Source organism: Buteo buteo, chromosome 7 (assembly GCF_964188355.1).
Source record: "Buteo buteo chromosome 7, bButBut1.hap1.1, whole genome shotgun sequence".
Taxonomy (NCBI): Eukaryota; Metazoa; Chordata; class Aves; order Accipitriformes; family Accipitridae; genus Buteo; species Buteo buteo.
The window spans coordinates 42,619,427-42,642,558 of NC_134177.1; the positions used below are offsets into that span (position 1 = coordinate 42,619,427).

The 23,132-nt window shown below is 65.4% G+C and overlaps 1 protein-coding gene across 3 annotated transcripts in view; it reads left to right on the forward strand.

Moving 5' to 3' along the window:
* Positions 1-23,132, forward strand: part of ABR (ABR activator of RhoGEF and GTPase) — a 42,116-nt gene that overhangs the window by 151 nt on the left and 18,833 nt on the right. Inside the window, exons 1-6 of one of the 3 annotated variants that reach the window (XM_075032807.1) lie at positions 162-506; positions 15,357-15,541; positions 20,545-20,649; positions 21,154-21,339; positions 22,121-22,228; positions 22,948-23,008. In XM_075032807.1, the coding sequence (XP_074888908.1) occupies positions 239-506; positions 15,357-15,541; positions 20,545-20,649; positions 21,154-21,339; positions 22,121-22,228; positions 22,948-23,008 (913 nt within the window). In that variant the 5' untranslated portion in view covers positions 162-238. Of the gene's footprint in view, positions 1-161; positions 507-15,356; positions 15,542-18,218; positions 18,703-20,544; positions 20,650-21,153; positions 21,340-22,120; positions 22,229-22,947; positions 23,009-23,132 lie in introns of those variants that run through there. The other 2 variants (XM_075032809.1, XM_075032808.1) reach the window with 2 other exon arrangements.

Here is a 23,132-nt window from a genome sequence, read left to right on the forward strand (position 1 = left end):
TCCGCCCCGGCGGGGCCGTACCGAGGCGGGGCGGGCCGGGGGCGGGCACCGACGTCAGGCCCCGCGGCGGGGGGCGGAAGGCGGCGGCTGGAAGAGGAGGAGGAGGAGGAGGAGGAAGAAGAAGAAGAGGGGGGGGGGGAGAAACTTCGGGGAGGGGGGGATGGCGGCGGGCGAAGCGGCCCGGGCGGACTTCGCAAGGCATTGGCAAGCGGAGTTCCCGGGAGAACCGGCGCCCAGTATGGAACTGGGTTCGGTCCGGGCCATGGAAAGGGAACTGGAGCGTTGTCGCCGGCACCTGCGTCGCCTACAGCGGGCGCTGGCTGAGGAACGCTTTAAGGTGGGCTACCTGGAGGCTGCCCTGGCCCGCGGTCCCCCCCCACCGCCGCCCCCACCGTCCCTCCCCGCCGCCCCCAGTCCGCCGCCGAGCCCCGCCGGTCCCCCCGCGGGCAGTTCCCCGGAGGGAGGCAGCGGCGGCAGCTCGGACGCCGAGGACGCTTCTTCGGCAGGTGGGTGCCGTGGGGAAGGGTGGGGGGGGGGGGGTGCCCCGTGGGGGGGTGGTGGTGGTGGTGGTGGGGGTCACCCACCACCCTGCGTCCCGGAGCATCCCACGCCGGGGATGAGGGTGGCCCTCCCCGGTCCCCTGCGCCGTGGCCGTCGCGCGGTCAAGGGCGTCCTGCGCCGCTGCGTGGTCGAGGGGCGTCCCGGTCCGGAGGTCCCGTGTCGTAGCCGTGGCACGGTCGAGGGCACCCCGTGCCGCTTCGTCCCCACGTCCCCCCCGTGGCGTGGCGCCGTTAAGGCCGTCCCGAGGCGCCGTGCCGTCCCCGTCACGCGGTCGGTGCGCCCCATGCTGTGGCAGGGCCGAGGATCTGGCGGTGTCCCCCGGCTGTCCCCGTCACGCAGCCAAGGGCGCCCCGTGCCGTCACGCGGCTGAGGCCACCCCAAACCCTTGTGCCATCTCCATCCAACGGCCAGCGCCACCCCCAGCCCTTTGCTGTCCCCGTCCCGCCACTAAGGTCACCCCAAGGCCCCGTGTCATCCCTGTCCCGCTTCCGAGGGCATCCCGTGCCAAGGCCCCATCCTCGGGCACGCGAGGAGGGAGGGTGGCCGGTGGGTCCCCTGCAGCTGGCTCTTGGTGATGTGCCACTGACCCAGGAGCCACATCTGGGGCTGGGACACTGCGGGAGAGTCTCTTCCTCCAGGTGTGACCTGACTCACGGGGACACCTCTGGCTCGGGTGACACCCTGCGATGTCCCACAGGGAAGTCCTGGAGCCACTGAAGCAGAAGCGTGCCGGGGCGGCGAGGTGTCCCGGGGCGTTTCGCTGGGCGGATTGAGGACAACGTTATTTTGCGAGTGACTGGGCTGTTTCGTGGCACTGAAGGCGCAGCCAGCTAGCGCTGTCGCCCATCACACGCTGTCCTACTTCCAGCGGCCTGGAAGTTGTTATTGCATCAGCTTTAATCCCAGTTCAAACACAGTCCTGACAGCTAGGGAATGTCACTTTTTATGTCGCTAATTCTACAGCTGACTTGAGTTAATTTTGTTCTTGCTCGATTGTTTGGGGGGGTGGTTTTTCCCCAAGGCTGTATCGTGCTGGTTTAAGACGGCCTGGGTAGCAAGGGCTCTGCTGTCGAACCGTGCTTAACGTTTAGCGTAATTTATATTTATCGCATTAGTCTACAGGGCCGGAGAACCGCTCGGTTTCCATTTCACCTTCCCAAGCCGTCTGGAGGTGAAATGTCCAAAGTACGTGGCTGCTCTCGGTGGTGTCTCCATACTGCGCCGGGCACGTGTGTTTGTGCCTCTCCCCGATCGGCGGGGACCGGCCGTGGGAGCCTGCTCCCAGCCCTGCGGTGAGGACCAAGGGCATTCGATGTGTCGCCTTCAAAGGGCCGCCCCAAGCCCTTCTCCAGTTCCCCGTCAGCGGGCACTGGTTGTAGTTTTTGGAGAGCTGCTCAGCGGCTGAGGAGGCTCCAGTATGTTGGAGCGACCAAGCACAAATCCTTCTGATTTACACTCAGATCCTGCATTTTATTTCTATCTGGGTAATGCTCCTGAATGTTTCCAAACACCCAGGACTGTGCAAGGCTGTTCTCAGGCCGGGGGGATGCTGTTAAAGGGGCTTCCCTGGAGCACAGCGCAAGTCCCTGATGGTCCCAGCATCATAACTCGGAGGGGTCCGCCCTTCGAGGAGGCTGGACCAAGACCTTTGCAGCCGGTCGGGGTGAGTCTTTTGGGCAAGACCTTGAAATCCAAGGTTGCGTCTGCTGTGGTTAAATGTGACCCCTTCCTCCTCCTCATCTTCTTCCTCCTCCCCCCCAGATGGGTCTCCATCATGGTCCCCAGGTCCTGCACTCATCCGAGGAGGCAGCGTCCCCTCTGCCGAGCGCCCGGCTCCTTGCCCCGTGGCACAACCGGGCTCCGCGCGGAGGTCGGTTGACGGCGGTGGCGATGAGCTCTCCCCAGCCTTGTCCCGAGCCTTTCCCGAGCGTCAGCACTTTTCTTTGTTGCGCGTTATAAGGGTGCCTGTGTGCACCGACGGCGCTGACATTTAAAAGCAGAATTTGCGAGTACAGTAAAACGCGTGCGGTCGTTGCCTGGATCCCCCTTTCTCTGGACAGTTGGTTAACTTAGTGCTCCCATTGTTTTCTTCTCATTTCTTTTTATTTTTCAGATATAATTAAAAATTCCTGATTGCAGTGCTGTTGGCTTCTCCTGCCAGCAGTCCAGGCTGTGTGTAACTCGGTTAGCACTGCTCTGCCTGCGTCTCTCAGTATTTTAATGTGAATTTTGGAGATTAACAGCGCTGTGGCTGTGGCTGAACACGGTCGGCCCCCGGCTGTTTCACCGTAACCTACGGCAGCTCTATCTGGACAGCAAGCGAAGGAGCGTTGAATATTGTCTTTATGGGAATTACCGGGGAAAGACAGTGGTTTCCTTTAAGTAGCTCATGATTAATCTGATTTAAAGCGAGGAAATCTGCAAGATGCCCCTGTTTGTGGCTATTGCATGCGAGCAGCGCGTGTGACAGCCAGATACATGATCCTGGCATCTGAGATAACGCCTGTGCCAGCTCACCCGGGACCAACAAAATCTGAGCGTCAGCGAGCAGATGGCTAAAAACGAAGCGTGGAAGGGACTAAAATTCCCTTCATCTCAGCCGTCACCTGTCCCTGTGGCTAAACACGCAGCTGGCCTCACAGCTGAGTATGTGCGGTGCCGCGCGTGGCCATGCCGGGAGGTGGTCAGGGTGTGCCGGGGTGCGGCGATGCTTCGGCTGGGTGCTGCCTCCATCACCTCCCTTTTGCCGCGGCACGAATCTGGGGCAAAGGGGCCGGTGCTGCGGGTAGGTACCCACGAGGAGAGGGTGAGCTGAGCGGGCGGGAGGCGGCTGTGCCGGTGACCGAGAGGAGGGATGCGGTGATGCTCCTCGGGAGATGCTTTGTGCCCGGCAGCCAGGTAGCGTGCACAGAGGTGGAACAAACTCGGCGCTGGGTTTCCCTGCTTTGCCCTTGGGAAGCGGAGAAAGAGGCCGGCTTTGCCACGGAGGTGGGATGCCGTAGGAGCTCCTGAAGCTCCTCTGGAAGGCTGCTGGGTTCGGGAGCCCCCGACCTGCCCTGTGCGGCACCCTGCACCCCAGAAATGCGAGCTCTGGGCTGGGGAGCGCTGGCATAGCTGGAATAGCCCGCGGTGGGGCTGGCTGGCGGATCTGGTTACGGCAGGATGCTGCGGCTGTGAGCTGTGCCGTAAATGAAATCCCCAGCCCTCTGTTTAGCTGGAATTACAGTTTCTGTCATGGAAAGAGCTTGGAGTCACGTGGGCTCTTCTGCTCGCCCTGCCACACCACCTTCACTAGTACCTTGGGAAATGGGAAGGGAGGCTGCCGGCAGCCGTGGGGTCCCCGCCTCGAAGGGCGGTGGGCACGGAAAGGCAGCCGTGTCAGTGTGTGCACCAAAGGGCTGAGGTGGTGAGGGGGCCCTGGGGTGTCTGGAGTCTCTGGGGCATCCGTCGCCTCATCCCTGCACACCCAGCTAGGGGCTGGATTGCTGTAGGTGTTGTGCTGGGGGCTCCTGGCGTGGTTTGGGTAAAGGCAGGGCTTGTTCTTGCTGCTCCATCTCTGCTTTCAGCTCGTGCTGCTGCTGGCAAATACACGATACTGCGAAAGTGGCATCTCTGTCCATCCCGCAGAAACTCCTCCGCAGCCGGGGAGGTGATGGGGCAGCGCTGCGGGCAGGGTTCTGTCCTGCTGGCCTGAGTCACCCTTGGACCCTGCTGGTTCTTCGTCCCTTTCTTGGAAAATCCCCTAAAACCCTAGCAAAAGGAGAGCAGAAAATAGTAAGCAAAGTCCAGAGTTTATCCTGGTGCATCTCTTTCTGTCTGGGGTAGGTCACGGCGTGCGAGAGGCAAAGGAGCGGCGATCCCGCAGCGCCCAGGAAGGTGAAGCGTTGCGTTGTCTGCGCATCCATTTCCCCCTCCTTTAGCACCAGGAGGGGATCTGGGAGTCGGTGCCGAAGCGAGGAGGTGTGTGGGTGGGAGTTGTCCCCCCCCAAGAGCCCATCTACCACCTCTGTGTCCTCGTATTTATTTTTTAAATTTTTACTTCATCGTATTTCTCCACTGTTGGAAAGCGCTTGCTTCCCTGTGAAGATACTGAAAGTTCTTCTTCTGGCCAGAGAAGGCCAGAGAGAGTCTCGGTGTTTAATTTTAACTGCTTAGGCGAAGGTATAAAACCGCAGTGTGCGTGTGTGGGTGTGCGAGCCTGCTTGGGGACCTTTGAACCATCTCCATCTGCTCTGGGGCCTGGCAGCATTTCGGGAGGTGGCTTTTCTCCATGAAACCCCCCTGATGGCAGCGTGACAACGACCCCTGCGTGATGTGGGGCTGCCTCCCCGGAGAACGGTGCTACCCGAGACGGGGACTGCAGGGTTAACGCTGGGGCAGGTTGGCGCTGTTAAAGAAAATCATAAATAAATGCAAAAGTTCACGAGGTTAAAAAGCCTTTGAGTAGAAGAGTTGTTGTTTAAAAGCATACCTTTTAAATGAGAGCAGTAAGTGCTGGTGGTTGGAGTAACTTCCCTGTGATGGGCAAATAGTGGAGGGCTTGTAAAGGAGCTGGAAGGGCAACCTGTGACCGGCTCTGCCCGTGGGCACCCCCCGGATCTCTGCCCCGGGGCAGGGCCACCAGCAGCCACAGCATCTGCTGGATGGAGAAACAGCCCTTCCAGGCGCCAGCACCCTGCGAACGCCGAGCAGGACAGGCGTGCGGTGGGACGGGGGTCCCTGTCTCTCACTGGGCAGGGGGACGGTGGGTGAGCCGGCCCTGGGGGGTGCGTCTGGGCTGTAGGCAAGCTGCCGTGGCTGGGTCCGGCTCTCCCCTGGCCTGTTCCCCTCTGCCATCAGCTCTTGCGTCGGCTTAGTGTGGTTGCGGTGGGAATCTGGCTGCTGCCCAGCATCGCGAACCTGCATCTCCTCCAAAGCAGATCCTTAAAATTGGTGTGAGCGTTCCCGGGGGGGGCGGCTTCCTCTTCTCCCCTGGCATGGCTGCGGTACCCGCTCTCATCGGCCTAGAGATGCCAACATCTCACCCGGCTGCAGCATCCCTGCACATCTCTGCGTGCCGTCAGCTGAACACGGTCCCACTGGCTGGGTATTTGCCCCCCAGCATTTGGGGCAGAGATGATGCTGAGCTCCCCAGCTCAGCAGCATTCAGGTGATGGGCAGCAGCACTGGGCTGCGTGCTCTGCCCCGGTGCCCTGCGGAAGGGAAGGAGGGGACGCAGCTCCCCTTTTAGTGCCAGGGGTGCCACGGGCTGTGCCCGCCATGGGGGCGAGCGCTTTGGCTCGGAGGTGGCCCCCCCCCCGGACCTCCAGGCTCGGTGCAGCAGTGGCCGGTTGTGGGGCAATCGGTGGTCCCCAGGCAGGAGCAGCAGCAGGACGCACCAGAAGCCTTCATTAGGTGGCTGGCTACAGCAAGAAGTGCCCTGCGGGGCCTGAATACATTTGCATTGTAAGTCTATTGAAATCTGGTTTGGTTTTTTTTTTTTTTTTTTCCCCCCTGGAAAGACACTTCTGTGCAATGGGGCTCTTTGTTCGGCTGGTTCCTCCTCCCCTCCTGCCCAGCATGGCCAGTGATGCCGCCAGTTGGGCTCCCAGCGGATGGCTCTGCTCTGTCTTCTGCTGGACGCTGTCTGTTGCGGCCAACCCTGCAGCAGCAAACGGAGGGAGACGCTTTCCCCCGTGCTGGCAGGGGATTAATATTCCCTTGGGTTAGAGAGAGGAGCCTGGTTTAGCCAGGGCAGCTCACTAAAGTGTGCATCCGTCCCAGGAAAATGGCACCTGTGCCACTGCTTCACGGCATTGCTGGGTTTGTCCTCCTGCCGAGGTCGGCCGGAGCAGCCACCGGGAGCCAGCCGGAGGGAGCACACCGATCCCGCTGCATCCCCAAGAGACATCTTCAAATAGACTTGGCTTTCCCATCCCTAGTTACTTTATCAGTGTTTGCTAAGCAGGACAATTTGCATATGTAGATCAGTAGCAGCAATACTTCTTGGCTCTCTTGGCTGTAGTTGGGGAGCGGAGCCTGGCCAGCCTAAGCAGAATCGCGGAGGATGTCCTGCAGATTTGTCCCGAGATAAGTTCCAGCTGCAAAGTTCAGGGATTGTTTGAAGATCTGGCAGATAGGGAGACCTTTGTGCTCGGACTGGGGCTTTCTGCCATGGGCAGTTTTTGTTCCGACGCTGCGAACCAACACCTCTTCCTTCTCCTTCGCAGGTCCTGCGGTGGCAAGCAAATCTGGCCGAGCCGTTTCGGCGGCGCTGGCGCTGGGGCTGGGTGGGAGAGGAGCAGCGTGGGTCTGCGGTGCTGGCAGATAACAGCCACGATCTCCTCCTTCTCAGAAGAGAGACCCGATGTGATAGCTGGCCCAGGCCTTCATCTGATATTAGAGGCTTTTTCCTGTGAGCAGCCCCCACCTTTCTTTCCTTCTCTGCCTGGTGTTTTGAGAGGCCAAGGGCATTGCTGCCGCGGCGGGGTCTCTGCCTTCCTCCCCAGGTTGGCTGGGGGAGGACCTGCCCCGGCTCTGGCACCCTGCTTGGCTCCCCGAGGGCAGGAGGGGCTGCCCTGCGCTCCGGGCTCCTCTCAGCCATGCCCCGGGGTTGCGAGCGGAGCTTGGGGCCGATGCAGCGCAGACCTTGGGGTTCCTGTCCCGCAGGAAAGTGATACTGGGGGAGAAGTTCAATGCTGAGTTGGACTGAGGAGCAGCACGTTCAGGATGCCCAGCAGGAAGGATCTGCTGTGCTCCTTGGTGGGGAGGGTGGAAACTTTTTAATTTATTCCTCTTTTCCCTCTCTGTGACCTCTGCAAGGGGATAGCTGCTGCTCTGCACCGGCGAGGGACAGCCCAGATCCTCCCGGAGAGCCCCGCAGAGTGGGCGCTGGAGGAGCTCGGAAAGCCGGGCTCTGGGCTGGCGTCTCCCACCGCAGCCCTGGGCTCTCCAGCCCCGGCTGTGTCCCTGCCCTGGCTCCAGGACGCGTCGGCTTCACCTCTCCCAGCCAAAGAACTCTGCCTGCTCCCTTAATCCTTGTCCAACGCTGCCATTTGCATGGTGCTCCCCAACCATCGTCTCCTTCTCCGCAATTTCCCCAGAAAAACACCCCCTTTGCCCCACGCCAGTGTTGGAGGTGTGGGCGACTCCAGAGCTGGTCTCTGATGCCCACCGCCAGCCCTGGGTGCCCACCGCCAGCCCTGGGTGCCCACCGCCAGCCCTGGGTGCCCACCGCCAGCCCCAGTCTGGCCGCGGTGGGGGAGCGCTGAGGCTCGTGTGGCTGTGGCTGGAGGAACCTCTTGCACAAGAGGCCAGAAATAGCGATGCGTGGGCTGGCGGGCAGGGGCTGGGCAGATGCCAGGCAGACAGCCAGACACCAGGCAGGCTGCGTGGGGCCGGCTGGTAGCGGGGAGGAACCACAGGACTCAGCTTTTCGGCTCTTGCTGCAGGGATGCTGCCGCTGTGCCGCAGTCGGAGGTGGGGGCAGTTTGGGGGGGTTGGCAGCGTCTCTTCCCCCGGGGCTGTGTCACCGCAGGGTGATGGGTGTCTGGATGTGGGTGGGTGCTCCCCCCCCCCCAGCCCTGGAGAGAGGTTCAGCCGCTTTGTAGGTTTTGGGGTTTTTTTTGTTGTTGTTGGTTTTGCAAAGGTGAAAACAGCATGAAAACCAAAGTAAAAATAAAGCCCGATGGTTTGGTGGGGCTGTTTTGGTCGGGCCGTGCAAGCATACCTGCCTAGGTCGCTGTCTGCAGCCAGATAAAGCTCATCGGGTGCAGCGTGGGGGAAACTCTGGTTTGGACATCTCCGTGCGTTTCCAGGCCACCCGCCTGGCCGGGCGGCAGGGCGCTTGCCAGCCTGGTCCTCCTGGACCGTGGCACTGCCAGGGCCTGCTGCGTGGTGTCACATCAGAGGGTGGCCAGCCGGCGGAGGGCTCCTGGTGGCCTACGGGTGGCTCATCTGAGCGCTCAGCTCATGCCGTGCGTTGGATAAAGAGGAAGAGATGCGAAGCCGGGGGGGGTGGTCGCGTGGTGGCGTGGAGAGGCTGATGCTATGGGCAGGAGTGGTCAGGAAGCGTGTCCGGCTGGGGGAGGCACGTGGAAAAACCCCTGCGTGCATGCAGAGAGCTATGCATGGAAAACCAGCCGCCCCCAGCGGTGGGGGGGGGGGGTGCTGTGGGCTGCCTGCTGCCCCCACGGCTCTGCAGCAGCTGCACCTTGTGCTGCTACTGGTGCTGCTACTGGTGCTGCTACTGGTGCTGCTGGTGCTGCTGCGGCGCTTTGCGAGGCGCGAGCGGAGCGTGGTTTCCTGCCGTGAACAGGGGCGATGTGCTCAGCCGAACTGCTGTCGCCTTCCTGGCAGCTCGCTGCGCTGGGCAGAAGGGCCTCATGCTGCGGGGGGCTGTGGGGGGCTGCAGGGGCACGGGGTTTGGTTGGGGAGGATGGAGGGGACTCTCCGTTGGAACCTTTAAGGGACAGAGCGGGGACAGGCTGTGGTACCGAGTTGGAGGCTGGGGGAGTTGGTGGGGGACGGAGAGCGGCAAACACTATGGCATCGTGGCCATCCTTGGGCAGGGGTGGCACTGCCCGGCGCTGGCGGGCTGGGGACGAGGGGAATGTTGGCACTGGGCAGCGCAAGGGGGTCGTGGTGCCCAGCAGCATCCCGTTGGGGCAGCTGGAGGGATGCCCTCAGCTCCTCGAAATCCCTGGGAGCGGGGCGGGTAAGGAGTGGGAAATGGGAGCTGTGGGGCTGCACCCTCTGCCGCTCACTCTGCACCCGGTGACTCGCAGCCCGGCGGGGTGGTGGGCTGTGGGTGCGGGTCCTTGCCACGCCGGGGCTGGATACGATCCCTTTGGGAGGCAGAGCTGTGCCGGGGCAGCGGTGGCTCCTTAGCCTGGATGCCAGGTGCCGGCGGTTCCATGTGCCCCAGCCACGCCAAACCAAAGCCTTGGCATTGCTGTGCTCCCCCCAAAATGTATCGGCTGTGTCCGGCATCAACGCCCCCGGGAGCGGGGATCAGGTGGTGGCAGTGCCTTGACAGGGTCCCCTCAGGTTTCTCAGCCGGGCCGGTTGCCAATGCCACCCGCGTCCTGGCACTTCACGCTCCGGTGGCTCTACCTTCCCCTTATGCGCGGCGGAGCGTTATCCCTCCTGCCTGGTTCCCATCTGGTCCCGGCGCCTGGTCCAGGCCCTTCCCCGCATGGCTGAGCCCGCAGGCAGGATGCGGCCGAGGGCACCGACGAGGAACGATGCCCGCACCGCCGGGACGAGGGCAGCGGTGCCGGCACGGGCTGAACGAGGGCGGTCTTTGCACTTGAACGCTTGGCTGACGCCCTGACATATTGGGGTTGATGACTCTGGCACTTTATGTTTCCTTTGGCTACATGCAGCTGGGGAGGGCACTTTAACCCCTGCCTGCCTGTGCCCGCTCTGCCAGCCCCGGTTGTATGGGGCAGGGTAGGTCCCGGCTCCTGGAGGTCCTGGTTCCTCCCGGGGCTGCCAGAGCCAGGGATGGCGCAGCCAGGAGGATCCTCCGTCCGTCAGCCGTAGCGATTTGAGGGGCTGGTGAGGTTTTTCTGGGGAGGGGGCGCAGCATCCCTGGGTCACAGGAGGAAGACCATGGTGGAAAGGGTGACGGGCTCCCCCTTGCCCCCCCACTTTCCTTGGGGTGGCCTGGGGGGGCAGCCACATGCCCCAGTACCACCACCGTCCCCTCCTCCTCCTCCTCCTCCTCCTCCTCCTCGCCGATCCCCAGACCCCTGCGGAGGGTCGGCGTGGCTGCGTGCGGGGGGACGCTGAGCTCGGCTCCCCCCGGCGAAGCAGGGGCGGGAGGCGGGACGCGCTGCCATTGCCAGGCGGCACCTCCTTTCCTTGGGCACCCCTGGCAGAAGAACCACCGTGTGCCCGGGCAGGCGGCCGTAGCCGGCTCTCCCATCCAGCCTCCGCCTGGGCCTGCGGCCCCCCGCCTCCCGCCCTCGTCCGTCGCCTTTGTTGTGAGATGAGAACCGGCTGGCGGGGCTGAGAAGCCGGCACAACCCTCCCGAGCATGGAGCCGCTGAGCCACCGCGGCCTGCCACGGCTCTCCTGGATCGACACCCTCTACAGCAGTACGTGGCCTGGGCTTGGGGGGGGTGGCGAGGGGGGACGGGGTGGCGGGTGTCCCCCCACCCTACCTGTTGTGTAATGCTGCGTCGCGCTGGGGAGGGATGCTGTGCCGGCCATCCCGTACCGGCGGGGGGTCCTGAGCTGAACCGAGCGTGGGCGAGGGGCGGGCGAAGCTGGCGGGGGGTCGCGGTCCCCTCCCTGAGCATCCCGCGTGCCCCGGTGGCACGGCGACGCTGGCCGGAGTCGGTCCAGCACCCCCAGGCTCCAGGGACCTGGATGAGCCGGGTGGGTGATGGTGGCCCCGGCACGGTGGGGTTCACTGGGGCCGGAGCAGCCTGATAACTGGTGCTGCCCACGGGGGGTCCTTGGGGACGTGGGTGCTTTCTCCCCCAGGTTCCATCCCCGTCCCTCCGTGGCCGTGGGAAGGTACCTCTCCCCCAGCCGTGATTTTCGCAGCGAGCTCCGAGGCGCTGTGCCGAGGATGCTGTGGTAACGCGGGGTGGGTACCGGGGGGCTGGCAGCCGGCGGGGCCGGGGGCGTCCTGCAGCAGTCTGGGGAGGGGGGTGGGTGGGTGCGAATCCCCCCCCCCATCCCACGGACAGGCAGCGGGGAGGAACGAACGCCGGAGCTGTGCCGATCCCGGTCCCGCGGCAGCCGTCTCAGCGGTGGCCAAGGGAGCCAGAGACACGGCTAGAGGATGGGGGGGCTCGGTCCTGGGGTCCCCGTTGTTCATTCTGGGGGAACGTTGCGCTGTGTGGGCACCCCGGGGGTGGTTTTCGGGGTGCAGTGTTGAGCTCGGAGCCTGGCGTTTGCGGGGCAGCGAGATTTGGCATGGGTGCGTGGGAAGGCGGGATGCTCCGGAGAAGGAGGCACGGTGCCCGCTGCGCAGATTTGGCATCTGCGGTGCCCTGGAGGGAGCAGGGGCTGGCAGGGGGGAGCACGTTGCATAGGGCTGAGCCCCCCCCCCCCCAGGTTTTCCAGCCTAAAGCCTCCGACACCCGCAGCCGGAGGCCGCATCCAGCAGCGGCAGCCCTGGGGTCCGGCGCAGCTCTGCAGCTTGTGCAGGCGGCTGAGCTGGAGCCCGGAGGCCACATCCAGCCCCAGCCTCCGCACCCTCCTCGCCAGCCGCGGCATCTCTGCAAAGCGATGGCTCTGCCATCCCAAATCCCGCTCCAGCCGCCCTCGCCGTGGAGGGGAGAGGCGTGGGGGAGGCTGCTCGGCGTGCCCACGTTTTGGGGGATGCGGGGCAGGGTCCGGCCTTCGTCACACCGGGGAAGGCAGCGACGGCGCGGAGGAGATGCTGTTTGTGTCGAGCCGCCCTTCGGAGGAGGCCCGCGGAGGCAGGTCCGAGGCCAGCTCACGCATCCGTGTTGTCATGGTGAATTTTCACCCAGGCATAGGGAAACCGCGGCATTTCCCCCAAAACCTCACGGGCTCCGTGCGGATGTTGGGCTTCTCCCGGCAGTGGGGTAGGGCAAGCAAGTGTTGGGGTGTGCTGGCACGCTGACGGGGTGCCGGGGAACAGCATGTGCCCAGCTGGAAAGTGAAGAAAATGCCACCCTGGGCTGCTGTGATTGTGCTGCCTCTGCCCAGGCTGGGCAGGAGCCAGCTGCTGCCCTTGGCAGTGCTCCTTCTTGGGGACCATCGTGCTGGGATTAGCCTGGGTCAGACCTGGGAAGACATGGCAGAGCGGAAACGTTATTTTCCTGGGGAAAATAATCTCCCGTGGGGATGCTTTCCTGGCTCTGTCACCCACCTGGGTCCAAGTGGGTGTCTTGGCCCTGGCCCCGATGGGTGTCAGCATCCCATGGGTGCCAACCCTTGGTGCCTTGCGGGGCTGGATCCAGCTCAGGGCCACGGGGCCGTGTGCGGCAGCCGGGGTTACAAAGCTGTTTCGGGCTGGGGCGTCCTCACCCCTCAAAGTGGCTCCCCTGGGCCAGGCTGCCTCCCTCCCCTCGGTCCCCGTGCCTGGGGTGGAGCAGGAGGATTTCCACTGCTGCTAAAAAAACGGGAGCAAAAATAGCACTGGGTTTTGGCACGGGCGCAGGAACAGGCTGCAGGGGCAATGCAGCTGCGGGGGAAGGAGGGAGGTGCTCGGTTTGGGCTGGCTGGGTGGCAGGAGCACCCCACAGGCAGCGAGATGCAAGGGCCAGCCCCTCTGTGTCCCCTTGCCCAGCAATGTCCCGCTCGCCCACCCTGGCTGCTTGGTGGTGCTCGGTTCCCTCCCCGCAGTGGGTGCTGGGGAGGTCCCTCTGCCCATCGTCCCCAGGTGAGAGCCCCGTCAATACTGCACGGCTGCGGGTGGCACAGCTGGAGGCACAGCTGGAGCTGTGGGGACATGGCTCCGTCCTTCCTCTTGCCGGCAGCGCAGGATCCCTCTCCCTGGGGTGCCTGTAGGACTCGTCCCCAGCTCGGGTCTGGGACTGGGACGTAGATATGCTCCAACTGGGAGCAACGGCTGCGTGAGAGCTGGGTCGTTCCTGCGTCCCCGCAGGCCAGTCCCTTCCCCCTCTGTGCCGCCTTCTGATGCCGCCTTCTCCCCTGCACCGCTGCGGGTGTCACCTCCCAGGGTCCCCAGCCGCCTCATTAAAGCTGCGTGCCTCATTATCTTGCCGCTGAGCTGCCCCAGCCTGGGTTGCCAGGTCTCCCACAGTGCCGGTGCCACTCTGGGTGCCCCCGTTGCCCACCCGCGGTTAAGCCCAGAGCTGTAGACCTTGGCCTTGGTGGCGGCGAGGTGGTGGAGCCTGACGGCCTCGGAGCTGGTGTGTGTGGTGGGGACCACCAGCTTCGTCCCCTCTCTGCTGCCTTGGCTCCCCATGAGATCCCATCTGATGGGGAAAGGCGCTTGGGTGAGAAGTTTGGGGTTCTCTGGGACAGCCCCAGCCTGAGGACAGTGCCCAGTTGGGTGGACTCGGGGGAACTGGGTGGGGTGGGTGTCCCAGGGAGGTGGCCGTCACAGCGTGACACCAATGCTGATGTACCTCATGCTGTCTTGCTTCTGGCCGGCGCTGGAGGCATCCCAGTTGGGACCTGTCAAAGGCAGGAGGGGTGAGGGACATCCCACCATGAGGAGGCAGGACAGGTTAGAGCCGGGGATCCCCTTTCCCTGGAAGCTGAGGACCAGGAGGAGCTACGGGCTCCCCCATCTCTGCCCATCCAGCTCGTTCAGTCCCAGGCAGCTCCAGGGTTAGATGGGGGCCGCGGGGGCCTGGTGACAGTGGCACGCCAGCCTCTGAAGGGTGGTTATTAGCTGCTAATTGCTAATGAAGCAAGGTCTGAGAGGGGCTGGTGTGTCCTGGCAGAGCTGAGATGCATCCGGCCCATGTCAGGGCTTTCCTCCATCCCACCCCCAGATGCAGGATGAGTCCCCCCATCCCTCCCCACCGGCACCAGCAGGGCTCCCGGCCTGATCAGGCTTCGCAGCGCTCCTTTATTTAAAGATTTATCCACTTTCATTATGAAGCCGAATGCAATATTAATGTGCTGAGTGGTGTTGGTGGAAGTCAGGGAAGTCCCCGGCTGGGGTGGCAGGGCCGTGGGGGCACGAAGTGGCAGCAGTGTGGGGTTTGATCCGGACCAGCTGCTTCAACCCCCCACGCACCCCATTTTGGCCAGAGTATCGGCCAGGGTCTTGGCGGGGGTCTCCCCCCTGTCCGTGCCCAGGGAGCCTGTGGGGACAACCACGGGGCTGTTGGGTGGGGAGCGGAGCGAGGGGCTGGCGAAGGTTGGGCAAGCCGTGCCCACCGCCTCTTTGGGAGCTGCCGAGGGGGTCTCGGCTGCAGGTCCTGGGTGGGGGTGCTGACTGCACCCCACGGCCGCCCCTGCCGCAGCCGGGCTCCCTTCCCCCTCCCCTTTGTCAGCATCTCGGGGCTGCTGCAGCCGCCTCTTCCCACCGCCACCGAGCCGCTGCCGTTTCCATGGGAACAGGTTAGGATGTACCCCCGTCCCCCGCTGCGCCCCAGGGACCCACCGCAGACCCTGGGCCCCCCCTGCTCCCACCTGGGGCTCCGGCTCCCCGAAATGGCTTCCCTTTGGCCATGGGCAACGAGGGACAGCGTGGGGCATCCAAAAATGGGTGCTGGCCTGGCATGGCGGTGGCCTCATCCTGCGCTGGGGAAAGCAGACCCCTTCTGCTCCCCCCCCCGGTGTGGCCCGAGTTGCCCACCCGCCGTGGAGCTGCCACCGTCACCCTTCTTCCAGGGCGGGTGGCACTGTCCTCCCTGCTGCAGCCCCAGACGTCCTGGCACCCGTTCCCACGCTCCGCTCCGAGGAGGATGGGCACGGGGAAGCGGGGAGGACGGCGGCCGTGGCTGCCAGCCCAGCTCCATCCCTCCCCGGGGATGGCACGGGGATGGCGGCTGCCGGGCGGGCAGGACAGAGCCCCTCGAGTGGGGCCAGGGTGTCTGGCAGAGCAGCTGTCCCTGCACAGAGGAGGCCTGCGGCCTCTCGGTGCCGTTAATTATGCAAATATAGGGAAGTGTGTCAAGCGGAGCGGAGGATGCCCCGTGGGGCCAAGGATGCTCTGTGTGGTGCCCTGCCTGCTCAGCCGGGCAGGCAGAAAGCAGGCAGCCAGGGCCAGGGTGGGGTGCGGGCGTGCGTGTCCGCGCGTGTCGGTGGGTATCGGACACGGGGTCGGTTGCGGTGTGGTGCTGTGCGGTGACACTCGGCCGTGCCGCTACCTGGATGCTCACCGCCCCCCTCTCTTCCCCTGGCAGACTTCAACTATGGTGCGGACGAGTACGACGCCGAGGGCAACGAGGAGCCCAAGGCACTGCCGGAGGGCTCGGAAACCATGCCCTACATCGACGAGTCGCCCACCATGTCCCCCCAACTCAGCGCCCGCGGCCAGGAGAGCGGGGACGGCGTCTCGCCCACACCCACCGATGGCCTCGGCACAGGGGTAAGGCGCTCGGGACGCGGAGCTTGGCACCGGGCGCGGTTGAAACTGGGGGCTGCGGGTGCCCGGCTCGGTTGTGTCAGCAGTGGCGGGGGTCCTCTGGTGCTGCTGTCACCTGGGGGACCGTCCCCTGGCATCCCAAACCCTGCTGGCCGTGGCCCTTTGGATTCCGGGGACCAGCAGAATCCGGGGACCGGCAGAATCCGGGGATCAGCAGAATCCGGGCACCAGCACCCTGTTCTGCTGCTGGTGGGGAGGGTGCCGTGTCGTGTCCCTGCCTCGTTGTGCCATGCCGGTGGCAGAACCGGGTCGGAAAGCGGGGTCCGGGTGTGGAAGCCCGGGGTTCCCGGGGTCGCCGGGGTCCCCCGCTCCGGGGAGCCCTTGGGGACAAGGCGCAGCCGCTCCGCCGGGCTGCCGGCTCCATCTAGCGGCACTTGGGGACGAGCTGCCGGCTGGGGAAGGGACAGCTTGTCCCCCGTGTCCCCCCCCCTCTTCTTCTGGGGAACTTCGATTTAACCCCTTCTCTCCCTCTGCTCTTCCGAGAGCATCCTCGGGAAGCCCTTGGGATTTATCCAGGGTGTTTCACAGGGGTGGGGGGATGCTTGGAGAGCTGCGGGCCGGGAAACCAAAGGGAAAACCTGTTTTTTCCAGAAGACGAGTTTCTGTAGAGCCCGAGGGGGGGTGAGGAGGGGGTGGCCGCTGTCCCCGGGGACGTGGGGGCTGCCGTCCCCGGTGTGTGCCCTGGACGGGTGGGCTCTTGGCAGGGCAGTGGGTGCCTCTGGTCCCTCGGGACTGGGGTGGGGAGCGACAGCCTGGCCCCGGGCTGGGGGACACCCCCTGGGGGACACCCCTGCCGTGGTCCCGCAGCGAGCTGGGGCTTGGCCGGGGCAGGAGGCCGGTCTAAGAAAACGTGAAATTTTTTTTTTTTTTTTTTTTTTTTGCTTTTTTTTTTTTGTCGTGGAAAGAGTTAAGCCCTTAACCCGGATGCTGAGGCAGAGGAGGCGAGAGGTGTGGCTTCCTCCCCAGGGCCAGCTGCAGCGCAGCATCCTCCTCCCGGCACCCAGCGCGGCCCCACGGCGGTCCCTAGTGGGTGGGTGCCGGTCCTCTGCCACCCCGCTGCGCGAAGGACCCCGTGTCCCCCGGGACTGAATCCAAACCACCCGGGTTTAGGGTCCCTTGTCCCCCAACGGGATGTTGGGCGACAGCCTTGCGAGTCCCAGCCCTGACACCCCGGTGCCTTGGCGATGGGATGTGCTGGGGGCGATGGGCTCCCAGTAGGGCTAGCAGAGGGTGGCTCTGGGGAGGCAGGGGTTTGGGGGGGACATCCTGGGGGACGCTGGCAAAGCGGTGCCCTTGGAGGCTGGTGGGAGCGTGTTGGGGCTGGACGCGGGCAGTAAAGCCGGCTTGGTTGGCACTAACAGGATTTGGAAGTGTTGGAGCTCAGCACCGGCTCTGCCTCCATCTCTTTATCTAGAGCTGTTTGCGCCGGGGCTTAGTGGAGAACCATCTGAATACCAGCACGTTTAATCCTACGCGTCCAGCCTCGTGATGGGCACGGGCTTGCACGCGGGTCCCGCTGTGGCCAGTGGCACAGAGTGCCGGGCTTGCCCCGCATCGTTCTTCTCCAGTGAGGTGGGACTGGTGTCGCTGCCTTTCGGAGGGCTGGAGGAGGTTTCTGGTGGGGCATCTCTTCTTGCAAGCTCTTGGGGCAGCTGTGACTATATCTGGGGTCTCCGGCCGCTGGATGCAGACCGAGCCTGTCTTTCCCTCTCCCACCTGGGAAATGCAAGCGCCATGGTCATGGTGTGGGGTGGTGGCCCCAGTGCTGCTGGGTTTGGATGGCTTTCCCCTGGGCAGGGAGCGTTCCCTGCTCTGGGGACCCAGCCGTGGTGGGCAAGGGTCCCGGTGCTCTGGCACAGACCCCTCTTAGCAAAGGCTGGGTAAAGCTTGAGCTGTGGCATGGACGCAGGGCTGGGCACGGGCTCTGGAAAGTCCCCGCGTCTGTGGCACTGCCCACTTCTCGCAGCAGGAGTTTGTTCCAGGATTGGACAGGCGCGGGGAGGAGAGCTGGCTCCTGCAGGCAGAGCACGTGCGGCCGCTGGTTCCCCTTTTACTGCCGAGGAGCAGGGGGGAAACTGCTGAAACAGCTCTTGCGTTAGCGTCCCCTCCTCCAGCCCCGTCTTGCCCCATTTGCCAGGGCCCACGGTGTCCCTTGCAGGCGCCACGCCACCTCTCGTGTCCCCGCTCCCCGGCTGCCCCCGGGGGTTGTGGTCTGACTGGGGCAGCGGCGAGGTGCCAGCGCTGATCCCCATGGGATGCAGGGCAGATGCTGCAGGAAGGCACGCGTCTCGGAGTGCCCCCTGGGGCAGGGAGAGGGCCGGTACCCCGCTGGGGTCCCTTACGGGACCAGGCGATGCCGCTGCCCTCCAAGGTCACTTCTCCCTCGGGCGAGGGTACGGGGCGGGGGGGGGACCTGGCGGGGGACAGGGGACCCTTCCCCATGAGTCTCGCTGGCGCGGTAGGGCAGAGCGTCGTACCGGCGTTGGGAAGAGCTGGCCGGGAGAAGGCGGCTGCTGCCGCCGCGCGCCCCAGCCTTGACCGCATGCGGCCGGCGGAGCAGCCCCACCTCCAGCGCCAAGAGATGCATTTCCTGTAGCGAGCGTGCAGGGCGGAGCGGCGGGGCTGGCTGGGGTGTAACGGCGGCGGGCAGCGGCCCTCCACCGCCGGCGGCCCCCTCCGGGGCTGAGCGGAGACCCCGGGGAGAACCGGGTCGTTCCTCGCGTCCCGCCATCGGGGACCCCAGGGTCGCCGTCGTCGCCGCCGCTCGGAAGCGGGTCGCGCGGCCGCCTTCGGGAAGCGCCTGTCGCTGCGGCGGGAGCCGAAGGCCCGAGCCGGGGCAGGCGGGAGAACCGGGGATCCCATAATGGCTTCTTTCATCCCGCGGCAGTGGCCGGCGGCCAGGGCTGAGTCAGGCCGGGCCGGCTCGGCCGCGTGAGCCCCTCGCCCGGAACCTCGCGGGGTCCCCTCTGCCCCCCGCTGCCCGGCCGGCCATGGAGGAGGAAGAGGAGGCCATAGGGTACCTGGATAAAGTGCTGGAGGATGAAGATGACTCTGAGCCGGGAACCCCCACCAGCCCCGGGTCTCCGTTCTCGGCCGGCGAGAAGGTGGGCGGCGGGGGCACCCCGCTCCCGTGCTGGGGCGGCGGGTGGCGGGGGGGGCACAAGGGGCATCTCGCTAGTGCTGGTGACACCCAGGTCTCAGGGCAGCTCCTGGGTCCTTGCGGTGGGTGCTGGTGGGGGGCAGAGCTCTGGGGGCAGCGGGAGCATCGCTGGAGACCCACCACTCCCCCGGGACTGCTTGCGGCCGGGGGGGACGACAGGGCAGAGCTGTGCCAGGAATTGGGTGCAAAGAGCTCAGTGGGTGCTTGGGCAGAGTGGGGGGAGCACCCGGTCTTCCTCCCGTGGGGGAGCTGGGGCCACGCGCGGTGCTGCGGGGGGGCTGTGTGGCTCCGCGGAGCTGGCGCCGGTTGCTCAGGAAGGGGCTGGACCACGTTCTGCCACTGCCCCACCGCACAGCCACCAGCAACCCCAAAACGGCCCCAAACCACGGTGGCTTGGGGGCAGCCCCGGGGGGACCCCTGTGCCGGCAGGTACAGCCTGGCACCCTTCTCTCGCCCACCCTGCCGGGGGTGCCTGGGTGCCCCCGGGGGGGCTGGAGAAGGGCTCCGGTCCCGCTCTCCTTGGGGGTCTCCTGCACGGGACGGCCGCCGGGCCCCGCTCTAGGGTTGCTCCTCTGGGTGACGGGGGTCCGGCTGGCATCGTCCCCGCGGGGGCACCGCGGGCCTGGGGCGCAGACAGGCCCCGTATCTCCCCAGCTCCCGCGCAGGGCCCAGACTGGGGGAAGCAGGAAGAGCCCGTGACTAATCCGTGGCAAAGAGCCCGTGAGCTCCCAGCACACAAAACTGGCCCCCCCCGTACACCCCCCTGCTGCACCAGTCACCGCGCCTCGGCCTTAATGGCGCAGCCTGGCAGGGAGCCGTGGGGTGGGCACCCTGGTTGGCGCAGCAGCCCCCAGTCGCCAGAACGGGACAGGAAGGTGCTGAGCCATGGCCGTGCCCAGCCCGGGACTGTGCCCCCCCCTTGGGTGGTTGGAGCTGCCGGGGCCCCCCCGTACAATGGCCAGGGCTGGCAGGGGCAGGTGGCACGGGCAGAGGTGAGCCAGGACCAATATCCCCTTGAAACCATCCCGAATGGCTCATTACCTGGAGCAACCGATGTCCCCGTGGCTCTGCTTGGCCCCCGTCTGGGTGGCAAAGCCTGGTTCCTGAGCGTGATTTTTAAGGGGGGAGGCCAAGGCACGCCAGGCGTTCGAGGCAGTCCAGGGGCTGGGGCACCCACGTTTGGGCGCCGGCAGAGCCTCGCTGAGGGTCCCAGAGCTCCCCAGCCCAGCGGTGCATCTCCCATCTCCCTGCCGTGAGGATCGTGCTACCACGGGAGCATCGGTGCCGCAGCAGACCTGGGCGCGAGTTGGGCCGCCGGCAGCCGGAGCGGCAGCAGGGGCACCGTAAAGCCCTGGACCCGCGCCGGTGCCGCTGGGCAGTGACCGCTGGAGTGGCATTTCCCTGGGAAAGCCTCAGCTGGGGAAAAGGGTGGCGCTGGATCATGTGGCGGCACCATCCACCGCCAGGCATGATTTCACCGGGCAGCTCCGGACTCTGCCCTGGGAGAGTCCTGCCGTGCCGCACGCCACGCTGGAGCGTTGCCAGCAGCGCTGGGCTCGTGGCCAGCCGGGAGCAGGGAGGGGAGCGAAGCCCGTGGCTTCCCAGCTGGCTCCAGCCTGGCTGTGCCGCCCAGCGGGCACATGCCCGGCCCTTGCCACGGAGCTTCCCTGACGCTGGCGGGGGACACGTGCCCGTGCAGGGATGCCGGGGATGGGGTGGTGGGATGAGGGGTCTCCTCCCGTGCCGCTCGCTGGCTCAGCCGGGCTCCTTGCTGTGTGTTGTACAGGGCGAGCGAGATGCTGGCAAAGGCCTGGAGATGCGGAAGCTGGTGCTCTCCGGTTTCCTGGCCAGCGAGGAGATCTACATCAACCAGCTGGAGGCCCTCTTGTTGGTGAGTACAGCCCCCAGACTGGACACCCCCTCCAGTGACGTCCCCCAGCTGGGGTGGGTGGGTGGTTGAATCGACGGGTGGGTGGATGGATGGATTGATGGGTGTTTGGGTGGGTGGGTGGGTGGATGGATGGATGGATGGGGTCATTTCTTCCTGGTCTACCTCCTGCAGGCAGGCCTGACCCGGGCACTACCTGGACAGGAGCAAAGGTGCAGGAGCCACGCCGGAGCCAGCCTTGCCCTGGCCCAGCTGCCCCCGTCTCACCTCCCCCCGCTGCCAGTATGCCTGGCGGGGAGGTATTTATAGCCCCGCTTCCTCTTGTGGACTCGCTGGCCCTTGTGGCAGAGACGCTGTTGCACAACGCGGGGGTCACCGCTGCCACGGGGAAGTCTGCGGGGATGCACGGTCCCGGGCAGCCCTCGCTGCCGGCTCAGATCCCCCTTGTCCCCAGCGTTCCTCTCCCAGCCCTCGTCTCAAACACTCTCCCTTCTCCTCCTTCGGCAGCCTATGAAGCCACTGAAGGCCACGGCCACTACGTCGCAGCCTGTGCTCACCCTCCAGCAGATCGAGACGATTTTCTACAAGATCCAGGACATCTACGAGATCCACAAGGAGTTCTACGACAGCCTGTGCCCGAAGGTGCAGCAGTGGGACAGCAACGTCACCATGGGCCACCTCTTCCAGAAGCTGGTATGCGCCTTTCCCGGGGCTTGCTCCGCTTGGAAGAGGAGGAGGGCCGGGGAGATGGAGCACGATGCTGTGGGGCTCGGCTCACACCCTGCCACGTGCTCGTGGGTGGCTCTGGGACTTGTTGCATCCCTCCCTGCCGCAGCCGCTGCTGCCCGCCTGAGCCCTCCCATCCCGGCAGCCTCTGTGCCCCTCGCTGCAGCTGGGATGCCCACAGCTGGTGGATCAGCCGTGACGGGTTTTTGGCTGGAGGTGCATGGTGTGGCTTTACCGTGGCGCTGGCGGGAGCCCAGGCGTGTGGGTGACCCTCTGGGGAGAAGCAGGAGGTTGCTGCCTCTTTGCTGCCTGTGGGTGCTGTGGCGGTGGCTCCGCAGGGTCACGCTCCGGGTCCTGCCGCTGCTTTGGACTTGGGATGGGAGCAGGGGATGTGCCCGTGGGTGCCGTGGCCATTCTGGGGAGGGGAGGAGGAGAGGGCAGGTTGAAGGGTGCCGAGAAGCGGCTGTAGCTTCAGCCTCCGCTGTCCAGGCGCTCATGACCTCTCCGCTGGATTTTGGAGGTTTGTGGGGGCACAGTGCTGGGCAGGATTCCCACCATCCTGCCCTGGGTGAGGGCTTTCTCTGCGGAGCCAAGCGTGTGGCTCCCCAGCTGGCTATGGTCTGGTAGAGTGCCCTGCTGGGAGGGGACAGCTCTGGCCGGTGTCCCCTCGGTGGCTGCCTGCCCTTCACGCTGCGGGGGGCTTCCAGCATCCCGCCTGGGTGCCCGGCTAAACCCCCGCTCCCCGCAGGCCAGCCAGCTGGGGGTCTACAAGGCCTTTGTGGATAACTACAAAATCGCGCTGGAGACGGCAGAGAAGTGCAGCCAGAGCAACTACCAGTTCCAGAAGATCTCGGAGGTAAGCTGGGCTGGGGGCTGTGCCGGGGGGGACAGGGCTGCCGCGGCCGGGCTGTCCCGGCACAGGGCAGAGAACGCCGACCGCATCTGCCCGGCGGAGATGCTCTCCCTGCCCTTGGGGACTGTCCCAGGAGCAGGGCCATCGGTGGCTGTGCTGGAGGGTCGTGGATCTCTTGAGTATTGCAGGGGTTTGGCTCCCGCCTCGTGCAAGCTCACGTGGGGTTCAGCCCTTGCTGTCGTCACTTCTGGGATGCCGGGGCAGCCTGTACCTGCTTGCCCCATTCAGGGAGCGTGGGTGCTGGGTGCTGGGCACCTGTGGCTCATCTCCTGCTGGCTACATCTCCACGCCTGGCTCCCCTATAGAAACGGGGACCTCCGTGGCTGCAGCCTGGCTCCCCGCTCCCCCCAGCCCCTCCACAGCAGGGCTGTTCAGCTCGGTGGGACCAGCAACCTCCCCGGGCTGCTGTGGGGGTGCCCCATGGGTCCACCGTGTCCCGACTGCTGGGCGCAGCCGGAGCCGCTCCTGACCAAGCAGCGTCCCGTACAGTCCCCACGTCCACCCCAGCACCCACGTGTCACCTTCAGTGTGGCCAGGCTGGGTCCGGGGGGAGACATCAGGGTGCAGGAAGGGTGGGGGGGGACCCCATGACCTTGAACAGTGACCTTCCCCCCCACCCCAGCCCCCCTGCGGGCTGCTCTGACGGGCCTTTCCCTCCCTAGGAGCTGAAGGTGAAGGGCCCCAAGGACTCGAAGGAGAGCCACACGTCCGTCACCATGGAGGGTACGGCGGGCGCGGGCGTGGGGAGGGGGACGCAGCCTTTTGTCTACGCGCGGGACTGGCGCGGATGAATTACCGAGCGGTTCCCGCGAGCGGAGCCCATTGTGTCGCCGTGTGCGGAGCCGGT